The sequence below is a fragment of the Saimiri boliviensis genome, chromosome 9 (assembly GCF_048565385.1).
Source record: "Saimiri boliviensis isolate mSaiBol1 chromosome 9, mSaiBol1.pri, whole genome shotgun sequence".
NCBI lineage: Eukaryota > Metazoa > Chordata > Mammalia > Primates > Cebidae > Saimiri > Saimiri boliviensis.
In genome coordinates this window covers 77,436,466-77,461,571 of record NC_133457.1, presented here as the reverse complement: position 1 = coordinate 77,461,571, position 25,106 = coordinate 77,436,466, and the positions used below count along the sequence as shown (strand labels likewise).

The following is a 25,106-nucleotide window of genomic DNA, read 5'->3' as shown; positions in this document are numbered from 1 at the left end:
GTTGGTTCTGCCATAAAATACCTGTTCAGTTCGGATTCATCTCAGAATGAGTCACGCTAGGAGATAACACCATGGTAACCCAAAGCAGTTAAATACTAGAAACTGCCAATCCATGGAACGCTTGCCTTTCCGTAAAGCAGAGTGCAAGCCCCGGGCTTGAAGGGCATCGGGACCAAGACTGGAGCCCGCCTGCCTGTTTTCGGCTCCAAGGGCAACCAAGACAACAGATTCTTTGTTCCTCTTTCTTATTTTTACACGAACAAATGAAACCCTCTGCCAGCATTGACTCCATATCTGGCCTTTTCATCTCTAGCTGGAGAGTCAATCAGAGGAAGTTTCTAGGCAAAACAGCCACCACTTTTTCTTCCCTCCTGAAAATGGCAGCGTCTCCCCGGAGGCAGACATGGGCTTTTGTTCCCATTTCTGTGTCCTCTTCTGCTGGACCTCAGCTGATAGAACATAAAAATTACCAAAGGCCTTAAAAGTTTTTCAGAACAGCCCTCCTGCGACATGCTCTTACATATCTTTTTTGAGGAAGTTGGGCCTCCGCCCACAAAAAGCAGCAGCCCTTTGCCACTGAGGAATAACATCTGTAACCCCAAATAATACTGGTGATTCCTTTTCCTTTTTGAGTTTAATGCGACACAAAAGACCTTAAGGAATTAAATATGAACTTCCTTTCTCTAGGGAAACTGCACTAGTCGGAAAACCAGACCTAGGACAAGTTCTAGCAATTTCTAGCATTTTGATCTTAAATAAGGAGAGAAACTGGATGGCCTCTGACATCCCTTAAAACTTGGCTAAATATGCAGGGGTCCTTTCTTTTTTTTTTTTTTTTTAGAGATGTGGTTTCACTATGATGGTCAGGCTGGTTTTGAACTCCCGACCTCTGGTGATCCACCCGCCTTGGCCTCCAAAGTGCTTGGATTATAGGCGTGAGCCACCGTGCCCAGCCAAGCAGGGGTCCTTTCAAGACAATCCATTTCCCCAGGCCTCTCTGCCCACCATTTTCCCCACACTGGGTGGTGGGTAAAGGTTTCTTCCGCTTAACTATTTCCATGCTGTGAACTGGGTTAGCCAGGCCAGGCTCCTGATGTGTTCAGAATGGATTGAGATTTCCCTTCTTCCCCAGACTAATAGAATATTACGGAGACATGTTTCATTCTATTTCAAAATTCTATTTTTTTTTAACCTTTAACTAGACTCAAGTTCTGAACTTCAAAATTCTAAAGAAATATTTTCATGTCTGAAGGTGTTAAGAAATCATTGGACATCAACTTCTAGGTATTTTTGAAGTTGAAGCTTTTCTGGGAATTTTTTGTTTGCTCTCTCTGTGTGTGTGTGTGTGTGTGTGTGTGTGTGTGTGTAACAAAAATTGGAATTGGTCCTTGTGCCAGAGATTTTTAGTTGACAGATATCCTCCTTATGGATCGTTATTTTTTGTCTCTCTATTTAACAGGCCTCTGGTATTAATATTTTTCCAGAAGCCATTCATCCCAGCCCCACCACCTCTCTTCTCCCAGTGCCACTAAGCCCTGGCCCCATCTCCCACCTAGCCAGGCATCTTGGCCGTGGTTTGGCATTTGGAGTGTATATTTGTATTCCTTTTGATACATGCATGGTCAAAATCTACTGCTCCAAGAGCAGAACCATGATTGGCACAAGACTCCAACTTCTGTCTCGTCCTTGATTCATAAGACGACCCCTGCACTGGCCTCTTGTAGCTCCAGCAGTGGCACATTCCAGGGTGTGCATTTCTTGCCGTTGCAGCTGGTTAAGGCAACAGCCTGTAAAAAGATTTTAGTCTGGCGCACAGCAAAAGGGAGGCTCCTGGAGAAGCATGATACACGTGGAAAGTTTAACACAAAAATATCAAGAGAAGTGGCTTTTTTTTTTTTTTCCTTTTTTTCATCTGAAACAACCAAAGCCCAAGCTGAGCCTAGACACCAATGGTAGATGGAGAACTCTCCTGCTTCCAGGACCTACTGGGAGCCAGCCTCTAGTAGCTTTGGGGTTTTGCTTTCTCTCAGGTTACATGAAATTCTGCCCAGACAAGCTCCAGAGTTGTGTTTAGACAATAGTATTGGCCAGCCCTAGCATAGAAACAACTTGCCTTGCTTTCTTTCTGTGACTATCCAAAAATCAGAGACAGTAAGCAGTCATCCTGGAAACTCCCACTGAACAGAACCATTACTCATACATTCAAAGACATTCCAGGCACTTAGAATCAGAAGTTCTTTCCAGGTTTGTTTTGCTAACACGTTCCTTTTTTCAACAAGAATCCATTTTTAGACACAGGAAAACTGAGGCTCAGTGGTGCATGGTCATGGGTGCAGGCCTCGCAGTCATGAAGGGGGAATGCTGAGGCTCTGATTCAAGTCTGACTTCGAGTCCTCGTTCCACCTAACCTTTGAAGATTAGGAGGCTGAGGGAGACTAGAATTAGGGTTGATTCCATTGAAACTGACATGCCTTACCAAAAATATCATTGTGATTTCAGTGCACTCACATGCCAGGAGGTGGGTGGCTTTGATTCCAGTTAAATCGATGACTGAATGCAAAAGCCCAGATTGTGTGCACTTGGGGTCTCTTCAGACCTCATGCAATGCACCTGCCTTCATCCGAGAGCTCTTTCCTGCCAGTACTGTCTGTCCTCTGCTTTCTCCTGCACTCAGCAGACCACTTTTGTTGGAATCCTACATCTCATTCCCACTGCTGGAGTAAAAGCCTTTGTGTATTTGGAGACCTTGGAGGGAGCACCGGTCTGGTCCTGGTGGGCATGGAACTATTTTAATTCTAAACTAAAACTCATCACTGACTTTTCTTCTTATCTTTCTTGTCATCTTTTTTTCCACTATGTAGACTGCAGGAACATCATTGACTTTTATAAACAAACCCACTCAAAGTCCACTCCTTGCTAGTTGACTTGAGCTTCGAAGGAGCGTCCACGGGAGAAGTTCATGAGCAATAAGGAAGGATTTGTTTTTCTGAAAGGATTGGAGCTGCCTCCTTTTCTTGCCGCAGACATGGCCAAAGGCCAGGGGGCTCTTGGTAGCTGTGGTGATTTTTGCTGCCCATTTCCTGATAAGCACAGAAACAAGAACGCTTTGTCTCCTGAGGCTGGAACTGAGCAGCGATACTATTTGTTAGGGGGCCCCAGAAAGAAACCACTGGAGAGGCCCAGTGCCCTAAGAACATTTCTCCCTGCCCACTGAGCTCCTCCTCTTCCGTAAACCTTGCTGTCTGCAGATTACTTCCTCCTCAGGCCCCTGGTCACGGGGAAAGCAAACCTTTTATTGCCTGCCCACAGCTAGGCCTGAATAGGGCCTGGGGATGAGGCCAAGCTGGTAAGGGAGAGAAGTCTGATTCAGAGAGGAATCGGGTAGGTGCCCTGGAGCTGTGGGGACACTTAAGGAAGGAATGTGATGGGCCACAGATTACTTGCAGCTGAAGAAGATAAAGGATGAGGATATGAACTCAGTTTGACAGGTAGGTAGGTAGGAGCCAGATATGGCAGGAGACATTCCAAGTAGCTTGAACTCAGTAAGGAAGAAGCTGAGCAATGGCACGTAGATGCATCTACAAGATGATCTTCCCAGACTGAGCAGGGCGGCGTGGGGCGGGGGGTTGTTCACACCTGGAATCCTTGCACTTTGAGAGGCCGAGGTGGGAGTATTGCTTGAGGCCAGAAGTTCGAGACCAGCCTGGCTAATATGGCAAAACCTCATCTCTACTAAAAATACAAATAGTAGCTGGGCATGGTGGCGCATACCTGTAATCCCAGCTACCTGGGAGGCAGAGGTTGCAGTAAGGTGAGATGGTGTTACCACTGCATTCCAGCCCTGAGCAACAGAGTGAGACTCTAACTCAAAAAAAAAAAAAAAAAAAAAAAAGGAAAAAGCAAATTCAGCCAGATGTGGTGGCTTACACCTGTAGTCCCAGGACTTTGGGAGGCCGAGGTGGGTGTATCACCTGAGATCAGAAGTTTGAGGCTACAACATGGCAAAACTTCATCTATACTGAAAATACAAAAATTAGCCAGGCATGGTGGTGCACACCTGAAGTCCCAACTACTCAGGAGGCTGAGGCGGGAGAATTGCTTGAACACGTGAGGCGGAGGTTGCAGTGAGCCGAGATTGCACCACTGAACTTCAGCCTGGGTGACAGACTGTCTCAAAAAAAAGCAAATTCAGTATCAGTATTTCCACCATAATTGGGAAACACACTGAATACATGTAACTATTAAAATAAGCAATGACAATTAAAATTAAAACCATGCCTTTATGGATTACACTGATATATCCATCACTTTTTAGAAAATGTTGTCAGTTTCTAACATTGAGATGTTACAAAATATCAAAATTGGGCCAGGCGTGGTGGCTTGAGCCTGTAGCCCCAACTACTCAGGAAACTGAGGCTGAGGCAGGGGGATCTTTGAGGCCAGGAGTTTGAGAACAGCCTAGGAAACACAGTAAGAGCCCCATCTCTAAAAAAGTATTTTCTAAAAATTAAAAATTTAAACATCAAAAGTTAATCTCCACTTTTTCACCAATAGAGCTTTATTTTGTTTTTGTTTTTGTTTTTTTTAAAGACAGGGTTTCACCATGTTGGTCAGGCTGGTCTTGAACTCCCGAACTCAGGTGATCTGCCTGCCTTAGCTTCCAAAGTGCTTGGATTACAGGCGTGAGCCACCACGTCCCACCCTTTATTTTGTTTTCTGTTTGGGAGATAAGCAATGTCATAAATCTTAAAGCATAATTTTGTCAGAGGCAAAAGCTATTAATATGGAATCTGGGCTCTGCTTTTGTTGTTGTTTTTGTTTTATTGATAAGAACTTATCACCCTGTTGATAATTAGCACATTGTCTTTATTCTGTAACCACTTACTAAGTATGTACCAGGTAAACAAGGAGAAACTTTGTTTAAATGAAAGTCTATAAGACCCCCTTCCCCCCACCCACCCCCTCGCCCCCCCCAACCTTCAGGGAAACAGCCCTCAGGCTTCAAGGAAAGCCAGGAATTTTTCTTAAAGACTGTTTTCAGGAAGTGCCTGGCCAGAAAGGTGAGCCCTTGCAAGGAGGGACGTGGGAGGAGCCTGACGCTCAGTCCTTCCAATCCCTCTGGGGCGGTCCTTGTAGATTCCACCAGGATTGGCCGGGGAAAGCTGGCAAAGCAAGCAGGTGTCACCTTTCCCAGAGGAGAGCTCTCCGTATCTTGTGAAGCCTGATGTGGGAGAGAAGGTCGCCAGGGTTTGGGGAACTGAGATAAAAGCCAAAAGCCAAGCTGCTTTTGAGAAGCTGTGACAATTCTTCCTCCAACTAATCCTGCTGACCCAGTCATCCCAGTGTCTCCGGATGACTCATGTAAGTAGAAGCAAAAACAGAGTGCCTTGATAAAACGTAAGGGTATACCACAAATGGTTCCAGTTCAAGGCAGACGTGATAGTGACTGTGCTGAGACACAGCTGCTCGCATAGATACACGGAAGGGAGCCGGAGAACCATGGAACGTCCCTTAGGAAAGCATCACTTGACTTAGGGGCCACAACCACCTTATTTATTTCCATAGGGGACTTGTCATTCATTCTATGAGGGGTTTTCAGATATTGTTAATTAACGAAACCAATCCCTTTTTAGCTGAATTATGATCTAACGTCTGCTGTTGACTGAAAAATTCTTTTTTTTTTTTTTTTTTTTTTTTTGAGACACAGTCTCCCTCTGTCCCCCAGGCTGGAGTGCAGTGGCATGATCTCGGCTCACTGCAACCTCCACCTCCAGGGATCAAGTCTTTCTCCTGCTTCAGCCTCCCGAGTAGCTAGGACTGCGGAAGCGCACCACCATGTCCAGCTAATTTTTTTTACTTTTATTAGAGATGGGGCTTTGGCATGTTGGCCAGGCTGGTGGAAAATTCATAGTACATTTTAGGTATTTATTTGGAATCTCTTTTGTTCTTAAAAAAAAAAATCAGGCACATCTTATTACAGATGACATTAAATTGTCCATTTAAAAAATCCAGTTTCTTGGGAGCACTACCCAAGGCAACTTGGAAGTATGTCCCAGATAAAAGTGATTGTCTTGAATTATTTTTATTTTTATTTTATGTATTTATTGAGACAGGGTCTCACTCTGTTGCCCAGACTGGATTGTAGTGGAGTGATCACAGCTCTCTGCAGCCTCGACCTCCTAGGCTCAAACAGTCCACCTCCCTCTGTTTCCCAAAATGCTGGGATTATAGGTATGGGCCACTGTACCAGGGTGTTTTTTATTTTATTTTATTTTATATTTTTGAGATAGAGTCTCGCTCTGTCGCCCAGCCTGGAGTGCAGTGGTACGATTTCCACTCACTGCAACCTCCATCTCCTGGGTTCAAGCAATTCTCCTGCCTCAGCCTCCCAAGTAGCTGGGATTACAAGCACATACCACCACGTCCAGCTAATTTTGGTATTTTTTTAGTAGAGACTGGGTTTCACCATGTTGTCTAGGCTGCTCTTGAACTCCTGACCTCAGGTAATCTGCCCGCCTTGGCCTCCAAAGTGCTGGGATTACAGATGTGAGACACCTTGCCCATAATTTTATTTTTATTTTTTTAAATCTAAGCCAGATGTGGTGGCTCATTCCTGTAAGCCCAGCACTTTGAGGGGCCAAGGCTGGTGGATCGCCTGAGGTCAGGAATTCAAGGCAGCCTGGCCAACATGTCAAAACCTTATCTCTACTAAAAAATACCAAAATTAGCCCGGTGTAGTGGGGTATACCTGGAATCCCAGCTACTTGGGAGGCTGAGGCAGGAGAATCGCTTGAACCCAAGAGGGGGAGGTTGCAGTGAGCGAAGATTATATCGTTGCACTCCAGCCTGGGTGACAGAGCCAGACTCCATCTCAAAAAAAAAGAAAAAAAAAAATCTAGGCCGGGCGCAGTGGCTCACGCCTGTAATGTCAGCACATTGGGAGGCCGAGGCGGATGGATCATGAGGTCAGGAGTTTGAGACTAGCCTGACCAACTTGGTGAAACCCCATGTCTACTAAAAATACAAAAATTAGCTGGGTGTGATGGCAGGTACCTATAATTCCAGCTACTCGGGAGGCTGAGGCAGGAGAATCACTTGAACCCAGGAGGCAGAGGTTGCAGTGAGCTGAGATGAGACTGCACTCCAGCCTGGGTGATAAAGCGAGACTCCATTTCAAAAAAAAAAAATCAATTGCTCAGCTTAGTGAAGGTGTGGTTTTACACACATAGAGGAGGTTTAGGGAGCTTTTTGTTTTACTTTTTGATTCTCATGTCCTACCACTGAGGGCAGAGCCACACAGAGCACAACACACATGCTGACACCCCTAGCCCAATGGATGGGCACCACCCTTGGTGGACAGTAAGAATTTGGCATTTTGCCTTGACCTTTCTTTTTGCTATTTAGCAGCCAAACTAGGATTCTTATACCTAGACAATTGTTGACTGTACATACTCTGCCAGTACTTTTTCCCACAGAAACGATCTCACATCAAATTTCCGTGTATTTTTACCTTATTAATTGTCTCTCATTTGCTAGGTCAAAACATACACTTCAGATGAATGGTTGGGGATGAAGGTGGGGGAGCGAGTGATGTATGGGTAGGTACAAGGGAGGCTTCATAACATGCTTTGTCTAGACCCTGGTTGCTAGGGCTGGTCATGAGGGGCTGCATCGGTGGACGGTACTATCTTCTGGAATTCTGACTTAGGACAGGAAAAGGCATCCATCGTTTGGAAGCTGCTCTGTGTGTCGATGGTTTCTCCGAGGTGAATCTGATTCTGGCAATCTTGGTAAAACTCAGCCTTGTCTGCCTGCTTGTCCTACTCAGAATGAGCTTTCTGCAACCATTGATTCTTCCACCTGCTCAGGCGGCTTACACTGGGCCATGGGAAGGGAGGAGTCCAGCCCAGTAGAAAGGCCTCTCTCATCCCATACCCCAAAGCGTATGTTCGTCAGGAGAGTGGAACAGGTGCTGGAGAACCCTGCCCTTCCAAAGCGGGCGGAATACCCATCCATCTGCTTCACAGCCATGAGGCCCAGCTTTGTTTGGAACTGGGATAGGTGGAGGCTGTGACTTCTGAGTGAGTGTTCTCTGCCCCGAGAGGCACCTTATACTTTGTGGGGCAGTCTCTGGTTTGCCCAATGTACTCACACGTGAGTCTCACTGTATCTGTCCCTAAGTTTTATCTCCCCATGATAGCAGCTCTAGACACCAGTGGTCATGGCTGAACAAATAAATGAGTTTTAGAGTCATAAAAACTCACGGAGATGGTAGATATTATTACTTCTCCTCCAACCTCCTATTTTGAGAAATTTCAAACATTATGGAAAAGTTACACAGATAGCACTGTTCACCTAATTCACTGTGTTGAAATTTTGCTGCATCTGCTTTATCTACCTATTTTTTGTTCTTTTTAGAGGGAGCTGACCATTTGATACTTTCAAACGTTTTTGCACTTTGCACTTAAATTTTTCAGTATGCATGTCCTAAGAATAAGAGCATTTTTCCTATATAAGCATAATAAAATTATCAAGCTTAGGAAATTCTCCTTTTTATTTTATTTTGTTTTGTTTTATTTTTGAGACAAGGTCTTGCTCTGTCACCCAGGCTGGAGTACAATGGTGCGACCTTGGCTCACTGCAACCTCCACCTCTCGGGTTCAAGCAGTTATCCTGTCCTAGTCTCTCAAGTAGCTGTAGCTGGGACTATATGCACACACCACTGTGCCCAGCTAACTTTTTTTTTTTTTTGAGACAGGGCCTTACTCTGTTACCCAAGCTGGAATGCAGTGGCGCCATCTCAGCTCACTACAACCTCCACCTCCCAAACTCAAGCCTGCCACCTCAGCCTCTTGAATAGCTGGGACCAGAGGTGCACCGAACCGTGTGCAATTCTGTCCTGTATATTTTGTAGAAACCGGTTTCTGCCCTGTTACTGCAGCTGGTCTCAAACCCCTAAGCTCAAGCGATCCGTTCACCTTGGCCTCCCAAATTGCTGGGATTACAGGTTAAATTGCACTTTGTAGATCTTTTTATACTGATGCCATATAAGTTCAAGGTCACACACTCCATGTAGTTATCACATCTCTTTATTCACCTTGAACCTGTATTAATCCTACAGCCTATTACAATTCATGCCATTGACATTTTTGAAGTTTTGGCCATGGGTTTTGCAGAAAGTCACTGAATTTGGGTTTTTCTGATTGTCTTCTCCTGTATACATTCAGGTTAATTATATCTGGGGGCAGGAAAGATACCTGGGTGACATGGTAGCTTTCTTGAAGCCTCACATCGGGGGCACATGATGTCGTATTTGCAGGGGTTAACACAGATCACTTGGTTAAGATGGCAAGGTGGCTCACGCCTGTAATCCCAGCACTTTGGGAGGCCGAGGCAGGCAGATCACCTGAGGTCGGGAGTTTGAGACCAGCCTGACCAACATGGAGAAACCCTGTCACTACTAAAAATACAAAATTAGGTGGGCGTGGTATGCACCTGTAATCCCAGCTACTCGGGAGGCTGAGGCAGGGGAATCGCTTGAACCCGGGAGGCAGAGGTTGCAGTGAGCCAAGATCGTGCCACTGCACTCCAGCCTGGCGACAGAGTGAGATTCCGTCTCAAAAAAAAAAAAAAAAACAAAACCCACAAAAGTTGGCGTCTACCAGTTTCCTCCATTGCCAGGGTACCTTTTTCATAAGTCAGTAAGTGATCTGTGAGGTGATGTTTTAAGACTATGATCATCCTGTTCCTAAGTCTTTCGCCTTCTGATTTTAGCATCCACTCACAATTCTTGCTTGCATTGATTACTATCTGGTGGTGAAGGTATTGTTATTTACTATTTTCAGATAAAAAGACAAGGCTCAGAAAGGGACCTGAGCAAAGTGTCACATGCCCAGCTGGGCTAGGAGAGGGACCTCATGTTTCCTGCCCTGAACTTGGCACTGTGGCCATTCCATGATGACCATGTTTTTTTCGGAATCCTAGATTATATCACAGTGGTTTACCTTTTATGAACCTCTCTTCACTGCCTTCCCTCCTGTTTGCATGTAGACACCTTTCTTAGAAAGGATTCGTTTCTGTTAATCTCATCAAGTTCTATCGTAGGTTGAGTTCCCTGGAAGGAGAGCCTGATTCAGGGCTTCTTGTGCAAGTGATTCAGGAGTAGCCTGCCAAGGAGTGAGGGATCCGGGATGGGACAGGGAGGAAGCAAGGCAAAGATGTGGGCTTAGCCTCATCCCACAGGGAGCTCAGCAGCATGAATATCCCCCCAGAGTTGTCGCACCTTCAGGCTAGAAGGCCACTCTTCTCCATCTCACGTATGTAGAAAGTACATAGCAGTATGTCATTGGCAGTGGGTCTGCTCTCAGGGAGAGGATGTAGCTTCCTGGGCATTTCCAGAAGAGGGGCAGCTGTGAGCTTTCCGCAGGCAACACTCGCAGCAGCTGGGGCATGGGTGCCTGCCCTAGAGGACAGGCTCTAAGTGGGGCACCAGTAGCATCCCTTACATGCTCAGTGTTCTCGCATTAGTTCTTTCCTGAAAGTTTTTCCTGCTAAAAGCCAATTTGTCCTGTAATAATACGATATAAACCCCAAGTGGCTGGCTGAATCAAGGAGTTACCCTAGTCGTTTGTAAAGGCAAGGATAATTTATGGTTGCTCTTTTATGAGGTCCCATGAATCTTATTCACCACCTACCTGTCTGGGCCCTGGTTTTTAGGCTGAGGTCACTTGTCAGAACAAAGGCTTTTCAGTTCCTTGAAACCACTGAGGAGTCACAAGATGTGCCCTTCTAAGGCAGGAAGATATGTCAACATGTTTACTTTCAGCACACATGAGCATCACGATTGTCATGTTCCACACCATCCAATTTGGTCTTGGCAAAATATGGCCAACCTGAGATGGCAGTGATAAAATATTTATTTACGCGCCAAGAATTATTTTAGTGGCATGCTGCCCATCCCCCACCCCCAGCCCCTAACAAAACAAACGCAAACCCCTAATTGGATCTGAGTTAATATGCACGTTTTACACTTGGATCTCAGGCCAGTGCTCCTCACAGTGTTCTCTTCAGATTGGCAGTATCAGTGTCACTGAGAGCTTGTCAGAAATGTGGTGTCTCTGGCTCACTCCACACCTGCAGAAGCTCAGAGTCTGAAACGAGGTATCTGTGGCTTAACAAACCCCAAATGCCTTTCACACAGCCTCTCAAGTTTGACAAGCACTGCTCCAAAGCAGTGGTTGTAAACCTGGCTGCACATTGGAATCCCCTGGGGAGTTTTTTTTTTTTTTTTTTTTTTTTTTTGGAGATGGAATCTTGCTCTGTTGGCCAGGCTGGAGTGCAGTGGCACAATCTCGGCTCACTGCAACCTCCACCTCCCAAGTTCAAGCGATTATTCTGCCTCAGCCTCCCTAGTAGCTGGGACTACAGGCATGTGCCACCACGCCCAGCTAATTTTGATATTTTTAGAGGAGACGGGGTTTCACCACGTTGGCCAGGCTGGTCTTGAACTCCTGACCTTAGGTGATCCCCGCCTCGGCCTCCCAAAGCGTTGAGATTACAGGCATGAGCCACTGCACCTGGCCTTTTTTTTTTTTTTTTTGCTTTGAGACAGGGTCTTGCTCTGTGGCCCAGGCTGGAGTGCAGTGGCATGGTCTCCACTCACTGCAACCTCCGCCTCTCAAGTTCAAGTGAGTCTCCCACCCCAGCCTCTCGAGTAGCTGGGACTACAGGTGCCTGCCATCACACCTGGCTACTTTCTGTATTTTAGTAGGATGGGGTTTCATCATGTTGCCCAGGCTGGTCTCGAACTCCTGGTCTCAGGTGATCTGCCTGCCTTGGCCTCCCAAAGTGCTCGGATTACAGGCATTAACCACGGCGCCTGGCTTTTTTAGGTGATTTTTATCGGCAGCCAGGATTGAGCATCACTTGTCTAAAGCTGGCTTTTTTACCTTCTATCAAAGGAATTTTAACACCAGCTTCACTTTGAAAAGTATGTTTTGTTAACTGCAGATATTCACTTCATAATACCTGCAGGGCCTTCTGGCATTTGCAGGAGAAACTATTCTTTTGGCACGGAGTTTCTTACCTGGAAACTTGTAGCAGAAGTTGAGGAAAGCTTTCACATATTTGAGAAGAAATAAAAAGATGAATATTGAATGAATGAGTGACATTCCTTAGACCTGCAGAAAGTCACGAAGGCGATGGGGAGAAGTTAAAATGTGGTGTCCGCCCAGTCCACATACCAACACTGGGTATTATTATTGAGTCTTCAACACCCAAAAATGATCAGCATAGGTTGGCTTCTTCTAAATTCAGTCCCACTTCTTAAAAGTAGAGTTGTCCATGTGGAAATATCATACTTCCTTTCTTTAATTTCCTTTTTGTAACTCTCATCTTACATTCAGTTTCATTATCCATCCTTCTCAGTGATAGAGACACTCTCTAGGTCACATAGTTGAGTTCCTTTGGGTTTAGAGGTTTGAAGACCATATGGACCCCAAGCTAAACCTGCTTGTTTGGACACGAATGGTCAGGTCTGGTGTCCCTTGGCTGCCCCAGGATAAGGCTTGATGACCCGCTCCTTGAGAGCCAGGAAAAGTGTCAGTTCTGAGTTTGGTAAAGTGTGAGAGGCCCCAGAGCAAAGCTGCCTTGGATGGGAATGTCAGCCCTTCCCTCTGCCCAGGGGCTTGACCTTGAGTAAGATCCTGACCTGAGCCAAGCCTCTCCTGGTCCTCTGTAAAACTGGCATCATAGTGCCTGTGGTTCAGGGCCGTTGAAAGGAGTAAATGAGAGAATGTGGGTAAAGGGCTTGGCACACAACAGCCACCACATGCATACGAACTGACCTGTGTCCCTGACCTGACTTGGTACCCACAGCGTTGGATAAATAGCAGAGTATGTGTGATTTCTAGCTCTGCTGCTTCAAGGCTGTTTTAACTCAGGACAGCTCAGTCACTTCTTAGGCCTCAGTCTTCTCATTGGTAAACCGAGAGTTAAACACTCCCTGACAGAACCAGTATTGGCACCGAAAGGACGTCAATATGATCTGGTCTGTTAAATATAATTCACATAACATAAAATTCAGCCTTTTAACGTGTATTGATTCTTTCATGGGTTTTTAGTACATTCGCAAATTGTGCAATTATCATCACTATCTAAAACCAGAAATTTTCCATCGCCCCAGAAAGAAAACTGGGACTGTTTGCAATCGCTCCCCATCCTCTTTTATATCCCTCATTCTCCAGCACCCACCAATCTACTTTGTGTCTCTATGGATTTGCCTTTTCCGGGGATTTCATGTAAATAGAGTTATTCCGTATGTGACCTTATGTGTCTGGCTCTTGACACTGAACATAATGCTTTTGAAGTGTATGCATGTTGTGGCCTGCAGCAGTGCTTCATTCCTGTCTATGCCTGAATAACATTCCATTGGAAGGATGGATTACTTTGTTTTTCATATGTTTTTGAGACAGGGTCTCACTTCTGTTGCCCAGGCTGGAGTACAGTGGTGGGATCATGATTCACTGAACCTTAACCTCCCAGACTCAAGCAATCCTCTCACCTCAGCTTCCCGAGTAGCTGGGCCTACAGGTGCACATGACCACTCCTGGCTGATTTTTGTATTTTTAGTAGGAACGGGATTTCACCGTGTTGTGCAGCCTGGCCTCAAACTCCTGGGCTCAAGCGATCTGCTTGCCTCAACCTCCCAAAGGGCTGTGATTACAGGCATGAGCCACCATCTCCGCCACATTTTCTTTATCCACTCATCAACCGACAGACATTTGGGTGTTTCCACTCGTTAGCTGTTATGAATAATGTCGACATGATTTTACAAATAGCACAGCATCACTCCACTATGAAGTTTTATTATAAATAATGTCGGTAATAAAAAGGCTTAGATTTGTGAGAAGAAATACAATCCAATCATTCAGGTACAAAATAAATGTGTGTGAGTGCATTTGCCTTTAGACTGGGCATGCTTGTGCTTGTGAGAAATGCTACTGAGCATGAGAAACTCATGGTTACCATCCATTGCTATTTCACATTTAAGGTTCTGTCCTCAAAGTTAGAAATGATTTATGCTGGTCGGGTGCTGTGGCTCACACCTGTAATCCCAGCACTTTGGGAGGCCAAGGTGGGCAGATCACCTGAGGTCCGGAGTTTAAGAACAACCTGGCCAACGTGGTGAAAGTCCGTCTCTATTAAAAATACAAAACTATCTGGGCATTGTGGTGGGCACCTGTAATCCCAGCTACTCAGGAAGCTGAGGCAGGAGAAGCCATTGAACCCAGGAGATGGAGGTTGCAGTGAGCCGAGATTGCACCACTGCACTCCAGCCTGGGCAGCAAAGCAAGACTCCGTCTCAAAAAAAAAAAAAAAAAGAAAAATGTTTTATGTCAGCAGACAAAGCCTGAATAAATAGCATTTAGGATGCTTAGAACCTTTTGAAAATGGGGTTAGGAATAGAAAGTCAGGTCTGTCCAGGGAAAAGTGTTCTTTTTAATAGTAGAGATATAGGTTAAAATAAAACATTGTGTCTGCCCTCAGAAAGCTTTCAGTCTGGAAGAGAAGATTGTTAAGGAGGTGATCACAGGATGGGATATGTGGGCGGCAACCCTGGCCTATGAGCTTGTGGGGACGGTCTCCTTGTTACGGAAATAGTACCGCTGCCAGCTGACCCTGCCGCTTCTCTTTCTCCTAGCATGGTAAGACACAAGGATGATGGCCATTCTGAGGAAGAGGACGTGAAGGCCTGTGCCCGGGACTCAGGCTATGACAGCCTCTCCAACAGGCTCAGCATCTTGGACCGGCTCCTCCACACTCACCCCATATGGCTGCAGCTGAGTCTGAGTGAGGAGGCGGTGGCGGAGGTCCTGCGGGCCCAGCCTCCGGGGGTAAGACTCAGAACCACGGGAAGCAGGTTGAGGCAGGCAGGACTGCCGCCGGCTGAAAGAGAAACACTTGCAGTTCGTTCCAGAAAGTTCTTCCCAGCTTGTAGGGAGCACGTTTCCTGATGTGTAACTGGTTTGCAATGCAGAGCAATTCTGGAAACAGAGCCCAGGAACAGAGCCCTTCATGATGTGTCTTTCTGTTTGTCTGCTTAATTACCATAGGAGGTACAAGGACCCAGCAGAGTAACTGGGCATCTGAGTAGGGGCCACTGGCCAGAAGCTTGGGTCTGACCTCTTGAGCCTGGACTCTGAGGAGGAGCCTGGGTTTGGGCTCCTTGGTGGCCTCTGCTGCCTCCTTCTTCTGAGCCCGGGAGCAAGGCCAGGGTCCAGCCATCCAACCTGGGACCTAGCCTTCAAAAGTTCTGTGTCCGTGGACTCACCTGCTCTGTAATCCTTTTTTCTCTGGCCTCTCCACACAGACCAAAGTCTAATTTGGTTTTCTCAGCCACTGTCTATCCAAGACCACTGTCGTCCCATCCATACCACTCCACGACTTGCAGAAGGTCCTCAGAAAAGCATGGTGGCTCACGCCTATAATCCTAGCACTTTAGGAGGCCAAGGCGGGTGGATCACTTGAGGCCAAGAGTTCAAGACCAGCCTGAGCAACACAGTGACACCCCGTCTCTACTAAAATTACAGAAATTAGCCCAGTATGGTGGCACACGCCTGTAATCCCAGCTACTCGGGAGACTGAGGCAGGAGAATCACTTGAACACAGGAAGTGGAAGTTGCAGTGAGCAGAGATTGTGTCACTGCACTCCAGCCTGGGCGACAGAGAGCATTTGTGTACAATGTCTGCTTCCAAAGGATAAATGCAGTAAGTCACAGATAAAATAAGACGTAACACACAACACAAGATAGAGACTAAGAAGTAGATGGAGAAGCAAGGAGAAAATCCCCTTAGTAGCCAGCTGAGTAATGTCATAAGAATTGCGCACCAAATACATTTTTGAGTTTCCTAGCAGTCAGAGTTAAAAAACATAGGAATCTTTTTTTCATTCCTAATCAGGCAGAAACAGGCAGAACTAAGACCTCTGCTAGAACATGTCCAGGGCGACGTGGCAAGGTTCCTGCCTTGGCCAAAACACAGAGCTACTGCCTCCTGTTTCGCTCCATAGGATAAGGATTTCCCCACCCTCTGTGAAGACTCACTTTCAGCCAGTTGAATTGTCTGCTTTTGCATTTCTGCAAAAAATTCTGAAGACAGAAGTTGCTGCAGAGCTAGGCAATGGCCTGCCCAGCTCCCCGTCCCAGGGTAGTGCACGTCCACTCCTGCTGAGACCTGCCTGGGAAACAAGCCAGGCATGTCCTCTCCATCTGCCTGCCTGATCCCTGCACAGGGCCTGCCTGATGAGATTGGGCAGGTTGAGGGCAGGGCCAGGACAGGAGTAACGTGGACCAGGACAGGCGAGAATAAGGAAGGGAGAGGCCAGGCGTGGTTGGTCAGGCCTGTAATCCCAGCACTTTGGGAGGTCGAGGTGAGCAGATCACTTGAGGTCAGGAGTTTGAGACCGGGATGGCCAACATGGCAAAACCCCATCTCTACTAAAAATACAAAAATTGGCCAGGCGTGGTTGCATGCACCTGTAACCCCACCTACTCTGGAGGCTGAGGCAGGAGAATCACTTGAACCCAGGAAGTGGAGGTTGCAGTGAGCTGAGAATGCACCACTGCACTTCAGCCTGCCTGGGTGACAGAACCAGACTCTGTCTCAAAAATAAAATCAAATAAAATAATGAAGAGAGAGAAAAGAAGGTGGCCGAACGTGTGTGAAGGAGGAGGATTGGAGAGACTGGCCACGGTGGCATGAGTGACGTGGGCTTTTGGGGTGCCTATCCGTAATGTTCTACAGTCTAAGATAGGAGTCCACAAAGTCTTTCTGTAAAGGGGCAAAGTGTAAATATTTTTGGCTCTGCAGGCCACACAGTCTCCGTCACAACTACTCCGCTATGCCATAGTCATGCAAAAGCAGCCGTAGACAATGTGTAAATGACAGAGCATGGCTGCGTTTCAGTCCAACTCAGAAACAGATGGCAGGATGGATTTGGTCTGCAGACCAGACTTTGCCAACCCCTGATGTCACGTCAGGCTTCAGTCCTCCAAAAAATAAGGCCTAGGGGTTGTACTGCTCAACCCCAAGGCTCAGGGAGCTCTCCACCTGCAGCAGGGAGGGATACTTCCTCTCCTAGCAACCAACAGCTGCCTCCCCGCAGTGCTTTGGCTTCTTACCCATCAGGACGCTATTTAGGAAGCATGTGCTTCAGCGTTAGGGTGTCCCAGAGACACCGACTCCCAGAACCTGCTGCTGGATGAATCCCATGGACGCATCTCCATGCCAGGAGAAAAGAGACCTCAAAGGTCTCCCATTTCATTCTTCACCAGATACCCAATTCCCATACCCATCTTCCCATCCCCCAAATAGGGTATCTTAGGAGCTATTAACTGGACATAAAGAGAGGAGCAAAGATTAGGTGGGCACAAAATGAAAGGGTGTAGAAAGGTAGGGGAGAGGTAGAGATTAAGGTGCTTAAATGCAGAGGAAAGAGAAGTAGCCAAAGAAACATGACAGACAGAACAAGATCCTTGGAGACGGGTCATGTACCACAGAAGAGAACCAGGACTCAGCTGGGCTGCCACATGCCATACTCCAGAGAGAGTCACTTCATTTGTAGGCTAGGTGAATGGTGCCTCCTGGAGTTGTACAGTGCACGGCCTGCACAACAGTGCACAGCGTACTTACCTCTGCAGTCATGAGGGCCAGAATGGTGTCCTCAGATAAGCACTAGGAATTGGACTGTTTTAAGCACTTGTCTAAAGACACCATTAGGATCTTGAAGGAACTGGTGGAAAGTGAACTGAGTCAGGAATAAATGAACAGCCTCCATGTTCACTGGGTTGAACTTCAGAGTGCATCCACCCCCAGCCAAATGGAACAGCCAGCTTCAGCTCCAGTAGATGGTTGCGTGATCTTGCTATTTCATCTCATTTTCCAAGAGGGAGCTAGAAATTCAGATTGCAATTTGAAAACAAAAAACAAAGCAACGTCTGCTTTTTCGCTGTTGGTAAACAAACTTAAATTTCTATTGTAAATATCCTCATAAACCAAATTAACCAATGAACTCCCAATTCACCACCTATGGTTTAGCCGTGTTACCTGTGTTCAGAATTTAGGTCTTATCAACAAGCTATGTAAGACAGGGTCTGGAGACTGTAACTCATATTAGACTCATCATACAAGACAGAAGCTGCAAAGTGTAACTCCAGCAGTAAAACAGTCACCAAACTGAAAATGCTTATGCAGACCAGGGGAGTTCTTAGCCCCATGGAGAAGCTTCTGTCAGAGGGAAAGCAGGATTCTTTTCAAGCCAGTAATCAACAAAAATGTCTGCAGCCTGGGCTCTGAGCACCCTTTTCTTTCTTTCTTTCTTTCTTTCCTTCTTTCTTTCTTTCTTTTTTTTAATAGTACAAATCAGAATTTCTTTTTATTTAATTTAATTAATTAATTTATTTTTTAAGACAGGGTTTCACCATGTTGGTCAGGCTGGTCTTGAACTCCCAATCTCAGGTGATCCACCCGCCTTGGCCTCCAAAGTGCTTGGATTACAGGCATGAGCCACCACGCCTGGCCAAGCACCCCTTTCTATGACAGGAGAGTTTCCTGCATGGAGCTACGCAGTTTGGATATGAAGGGGTGCTATTCATTGGGTGTAAGGAAAATCAGATGCTTGGGGTTCCACCATTCTGGATGTTTCCTAACGCTTGTATTTCTTTTCTCTCCACTAGATCTTCCTGGTTCATAAGTCTACAAAAATGCAGAAGAAAGTCCTCTCCCTCCGCCTGCCCTGTGAATTTGGGGCCCCACTCAAGGAATTTGCCATAAAGGAAAGCACATACAGTAAGTGGTCCTTGGATGCCCAGGTCCTGACTGACGTGAGGGCCACAGGGCTCTGCAGGGAGTGGAAATGGAAGGAGCTCTGGTTTTGAGACATGGGTCTGAGTCTTGGCACTGAATGACTAGGGCAGGTAACCTACTCCAGGAACCTCAGTCTTCTCGTCTGCATAATGGGGTGATGGTAACCTCTGAGCTGTTAACGAATCAAACAACCTGAATGTAAAGTTTGCAGCCTCCTGCATGGCATATGGTGGGATACTAATAGAGGTTGACTTCCACTCCCCCTACTCAGTTAAGCGGATCATGAATTCAGTTCCCGGGTTTGCTGAGGACTGAGCTGCAAGGAGGCTGTAGTGAGAGAGCCCTTTCATGGGATCTAATGCTAAAGCTTGTGTCTGCACATCTTCATGAATAAATAATCCCTGAGCAGACCTGTTCCCTCCAGACAATCGTTGTTCAGTCTTCTATGAAACGCAGCTAATCAGAGGCAGAATCCGACCTTTTGGCGAACATTTTGAAGGGAGAGCAGTGTTCAGTAGTGTTGATTTTCTTTCTGCTGTTCCGCGATTGGTCATTGGAAATGTGAAGTGTCGGGAGGCCAAGTTTTAAATAAAAAAAGGAACACGCAGTTCTGATGTACTGCCAGCCTCCAAGAAAGGATCGGAAGATGGATCTGCACATCAAAGGGGAGGAGGCTTCATTGGGAACCTTGGGTGAGCAGTGGGAGGAGCAGGCCAGGAGGAGAGAGCTCAGAAGCCACACGGAGCCTGGGATTCTCACTTGCTTCCCGGTTTCCCACCACCTCGCCTCCTGCATTTGGAGAAGCTGAAGGTGTAGATGGAGGTCAGTTTCAAGGCTGAGATGAGATTCTACTCAGCAGGGAGGGCACAGTCTTGCTGAGCCAAATGACCTTTAACTGAGTCAGTGGAGGGTAAAACTTGCCAGGCTGTCTGTGATTTGCCTCTGGCTCAGCTGTCAACCCGGATCTCACAAGGCCACAAAGTCATGGATGCCAGGGAGAAACCTCCCCCGAAAAGACACACGAGCAGGCAGAACCCAGCCAATAATGTAAATACATTAGGATGCAACCAGAAGATAAATTGCAAACCCAGTTTGAAAGGTAATGAATTCATATTGATTTAATAATGTGTTAGGTGAATTGATAATGACTTTATATTAAGTGGATTACTTAGGTAATTCTGAATTGGCTTTTGAAAGTTGGCAAGAGTCTGGGCACCATGGCTCAAACCTGTAATCCTAGCACTTTGGGAGGCCAAGGCCGGAAGGTTGCTTGAGCTCAGGAGTTTGAGACTAGCCTGGGCAACATGGCAAAACTCCGTCTCTACACACACACACACACACACACACACACACACACACACACACACACACACAATTAACCAGGCATGGTTGTACATGCCTGTAGTCCCAGCTACTGAGGTGGGATCACTTGAGCACAGTGAGTCACCTGATCATGCCACTGTACTCCAGCCTGGGTGACAGAGCCAGACTGTGTCTTTGTGTCTTTTTTTTTTTTTTTTTTTTGAGACGATGTTTCACTCTTGTCACCCAGGCTGGAGTGCAATGGTGCAATCTCGGCTCACTGCAGCCTCCGCCTCTCGGGTTCAAGCAATTCTCCTGCCTCAGCCTCCGGAGTAGCTGGGACTACAGGCACATGCCACCACATCTAGCTAATTTTTTGTATTTTTAGTAGAGACAGAGTTTCGCCATGTTAGCCAGAATGATCTCAATCTCCTGACCTTGAGATCTACCCGCCTCAGCCTCCCAAAGTGCTGGGATTATAGGCGTGAGCCACCACGCCCGGCCAGACCGTGTCTTAAAAATGAAAAAAACAGGCTAGGCGTGGTGACTCATGCCTGTAATCCTAGCACTTTGGGAGGCGAAGGTGGGTGGATCACCTGAGATCGGGAGTTCCACACCAGCCTGGCCAACAAGGTGAAACTCCATCTCTATTAAAAACACAAAAGTTAGCCGGGCGTGGTGGTGGGTGCCTATAATCCCAGCTACTCCAGAGGCTGAGGCAGGAGAATCGCTTGAACCTGGGAGGTGGAGGTTGCAGCGAGCCGAGATCGCGCCACTGCACTCCAGCCTGGGCAACAAGAGAGAAAGTCTGTCTCAAAACAAAAACAAAAACAAAAAAGCAAGTCCATGAGGTAAAAAGCCACAGTTCTTTTTTTTTTTTTTTTTTTTTGAGACGGAGTTTCGCTCTTGTTACCCAGGCTGGAGTGCAATGGCGCGATCTCGGCTCACCGCAACCTCCGCCTCCTGGGTTCAAGCAATTCTCCTGCCTCAGCCTCCTGAGTAGCTGGGATTACAGGCAAGCGCCACCATGCCCAGCTACTTTTTTGTGTTTTTAGTAGAGACGGGGTTTCACCATGTTGACCAGGATGGTCTCGATCTCTCGACTTCGTGATCCACCCGCCTCGGCCTCCCAAAGTGCTGGGATTACAGGCTTGAGCCACCGCGCCTGGCAAAGCCACAGTTCTAACTGGTTTTTTAAATCCTCCCAATGTCCAAAGCGGAGCACAGTGGATGTGTTGGTCGGAAGCCACTTCCTCTCCTCTTCCAGAAGCATGGGCAGTGTGCGTGGAAGCTTCCTGGCTGTTCAGCAAGGTCCTTGTGGCCAAAGGATTTTCCTCCATAATTTGACAAGGCCAATATCACTTCCCTAATCCTCTCCAGGTGACTTCAAATGGTTGAAAGAGCTTGTTTAAAGAAAGCATTAGCCTGGTCACAACCAGTTACCACAGGCCTGGGTCCCACTGCAATGGTTCCCAGCAGGGCCTGTTTGTCTTCTCTGTGAATTGAGGTAAAGGAAAGACTTGCTATAAGAACATTCAGGGAGGCCGAGGTGGGCGATCACTCGAGGCCAGGAGTTCCAGACCAGCCCGGGCGACATGGTGAAACCCCATCTCTACTAAAAACACAAAATTAGCCAGGCGTGGTGGTACATGCCTGTAATCCTAGCTACTTGGGAGACTGAGGCAGCAGAGTCACTTGAATCCGGGAGGTGGAGATTGCAGTGAGCTGATTGCACCACTGCACTCTAGTCTGGGCAACAAGAGCAAAACTCCACCTCAAAAAAAAGAAACAAGCGAATAAGCAAAATTAATGAGGGTATGGAATGAGAGGAAATGCATCAGACTGAGGAAATCTTCATAAAACTGAGAAGATTTGGAATGTTTTGAGGAATAGCAACATGAGCTGCTCAGCTAAGGCAGCATGAGGGCTGGCTGGAAAATTCATGAGTATTTGAAGTCAGACAACTTGCTGCTCCAGCATTTGGAAGATGTGCAAAATGCCACACTATCCACAGTATCTTGCCAGAATGTGGTTTTTTTTTGTTGTTTTTTTGTTTTTTTGTTTTTTTTTTTTTGAGACAGAGTCTCACTCTGTCACCCACGCTGGGGTGCAGTGGCTTGATCTCAGCTCACTGCAACCTCTGCCTCCCAGGTTCAAGTGACTCTCCTGCCTCAGCCTCCCAAATAGCTGGGATTACAGGTGCATGCCATTGTACCTGGCTAACTTTTATATTTTTAGTAGATTTGGGGTTTCACCGTGTTGACCGGCCTGGTCTCAATCTCCTGACCTCAGGTGATCCGCCCGCCTTGGCCCCACAATGTGCTGGGATTACAAGCATGAACCACCACGCCCTGCCCAGAATATGTCTTCTGTGTTACAAAATTTGTACACTGGAACAGGGTGGAACAAGGAACAACACTTCCAGTAAATGGGTTTTAGAATCTTTCTTTAAAAAAATGTGAAAGAGAGAGAGAGAGAAAGAGAGAGAGATGGCGTCTCACTATAATGCCCAGGCTGGTCTCGAACTCCTGGGCTCAAGAGATCCTCCCTCCTTGGCCTCCCAAAATGCTGAGATTATAGGCATGAGCCACCATGCCTGGCCGATTTGAGAATCCTTCATGTTGAATTTAACCAAAAGCTGATTTCGGGGAACCTTGTATCCTCCCAGCTCTGCATTCCTTCTGCTCTGTGCCTTTATCACAGGTGCTCTGTTATGGCTAAAAGGAGTGACCCAGGATGTGTGTGTCCTAGGAGGGTCATGAGACTGAGGGAAGTAGGGGCCTTGGTGTTCCCCAAGCCCTGTCCTGTGCTGATACAATCCAGACAGGTTGGCCCCTTGTCCCCTGCCCTTTGTGTTCTGAAGTTTAAAAAAAAAAAAAAAATTGTGCAACTCAAGTCTGTCCTGGTCTGTTTACCAAGCACTGGACCATGTGCTTGGTGTGAGTCAAGTGATAAACTTCCAGGTCAGTGACTGTTTACTGGCAGCTGCTGGCTGACATGCCTCCTCTGCACAGCTGGTTCTGATAAGTCCCACAGTAGTTTGTTAGAGAGTACCAAGATGGTCCCACACACGTGGTGTTAGGGGGCTTTTCCTGTCCCAGGACGTGCTCAGAGAGACTCAACTGGTTTCTGAAATCTCTTTTCCAGCCTTTTCCCTGGAAGGCTCAGGAATCAGTTTTGCAGATTTATTCCGGCTCATTGCTTTCTACTGCATCAGCAGGTAAGGCCTCTTCTTCTCATATGGTTTCAAGGCCCTGCTCGGTGTGTGGGATATAATGAACCTGAGGTTTCTTGAAGGATCTAGAAGGCTGGGCACCTATTTGATGTTGGTGGATTAAGACTGGCTACTTAAGTAAAATGTTCACCAAGTAAAACAGGTTTACCAAGTTCTCACCATGCCAGGCTTCAGGTCAAAACAACTGCCCCAGCCCCTCCAGACATAAATTCTCCTTCATATGATTATTTCTTCAAGCTGCTCCCAAGGCTCCTTTCAGCCAGACCCATCAAGCAGGAAACACACACATACATGCACATACGTGCACATATGCGCACATATGTGCACGCACACACATACACACATGGGCACACACACATACACATAGAAAAGGACTGTGCATGCAAACCTGTGACATTGAAAGGTTCATAATAATGCTTCTGAAAACTCTGCAAGGGATAGAGTTCATTCTACAAATATGGGTTCCTTCAACCAGCCCATCAGTCTTGTCCTTCAGGCCAGCTAGGGGCTCATGTCCTTTTCATAACCAAAGCAACTGTTTTGTTCTACAGGATGCTAAGTCCAAAATCATCTTTTTTTTTTTTTTTTTTTTTTTTTTTTTGAGACAGAGTCTCACTCTGTTGCCCAGGCTGAAGTACAATGGCACAATCTCAGCTCACTGCAACCTCTGCCTCCCGAGTTCAAGTGATTCTCCCACCTTAGCCTCCCAAGTAGCTGAGACTACAGGTGCCTACCACACCCAACTAATTTTTTGTTATTTTAGTAGAGATGGGGTTTTGCCATGTTGGCCAGGCTGGTCTCCAACTCCTGACCTCAGGCAATCCACCAGCCTTAGCCTCCCAAAGTGCTGGGATTACAGAGGTGAGCCACTGCGCCTGGCCCAAAATCAGAATATTAATCAGAGTCAACAGGGCGTGCATTGTGAAAGGCTTTCTTTTCTTTTCTTTTTTTATCCATTTCTTTTTCTTTCTAGCAATAACAGTTTTCCCACATCAAGTGTTTTTTTCAGTAATTAAGAATCAAAATTCTTGTTATCTTCGGGGACTGGCATTCTGCAGGGACTGGCATTGCCTCCTCTTATGGGACTGAGCTCAATTCAGCCTCCTTTTCTTCTCTCTCTGTCCATGGCAGCTTATATGGCAAAGACAAGTTAACTTGTTATTAGGGTGTTTTTAAAGATCACTTCTCACAGCTATGGCGCATATAGGCTGGGAAGTTTGTTTAGGTTTGGCTTGGTTTATTTTAATTTAAGGATTAGGTTGTTTCTCAAAGACTGAGCACCTGTTGACTAGACTCTGCCAGAGGGTAGAAGGCATTATGCTGTTTCTTTTTTTTTTTTTTTTTTTTTTTTTTTGAGACAGAGTTTCACTCTTGTTGCCCAAGCTGGGGTTCAAGGTGCAATGGCACAATCTCGACTCACTGCAACCTCCACCTCCCGGGTTTAAGCGAATCTCCTGCCTCAGCCTCCCGAGTAGCTGGGATTACAGGCATGCACCACCACACCTGGCTAATTTTTATATTTTTAGTACAGACAGGGTTTCACCATATTGGCCAGACTGCTCTTGAACTCCTGACCTCAGGCAATCTGCCCGCCTCAGCCTCCCAAAGTGCTGAGATTACAGGCGTGAGTCGCCGTGCCTGGCCAGGAGGCTAAGCTCTTTACTCCCTGAAGTCTCCAGGTCAACTGAAGCTACACAATAAATGG

The 25,106-nt window shown here is 46.6% G+C and overlaps 1 protein-coding gene across 6 annotated transcripts in view; it reads left to right on the top strand.

Annotated features, from left to right (window-relative positions):
* RIN2 (Ras and Rab interactor 2) overlaps nucleotides 1–25,106 on the top strand; it is a 243,288-nt gene that overhangs the window by 177,650 nt on the left and 40,532 nt on the right. For all 6 annotated transcript variants that reach the window (XM_010343725.3, XM_010343724.3, XM_010343726.3 and 3 more), the window contains 3 exons: nucleotides 14,702–14,894; nucleotides 18,735–18,846; nucleotides 23,314–23,386. In XM_010343725.3, coding sequence (XP_010342027.1) covers nucleotides 14,702–14,894; nucleotides 18,735–18,846; nucleotides 23,314–23,386 — 378 coding nt within the window. The remainder of the gene's footprint in view (nucleotides 1–14,701; nucleotides 14,895–18,734; nucleotides 18,847–23,313; nucleotides 23,387–25,106) is intronic.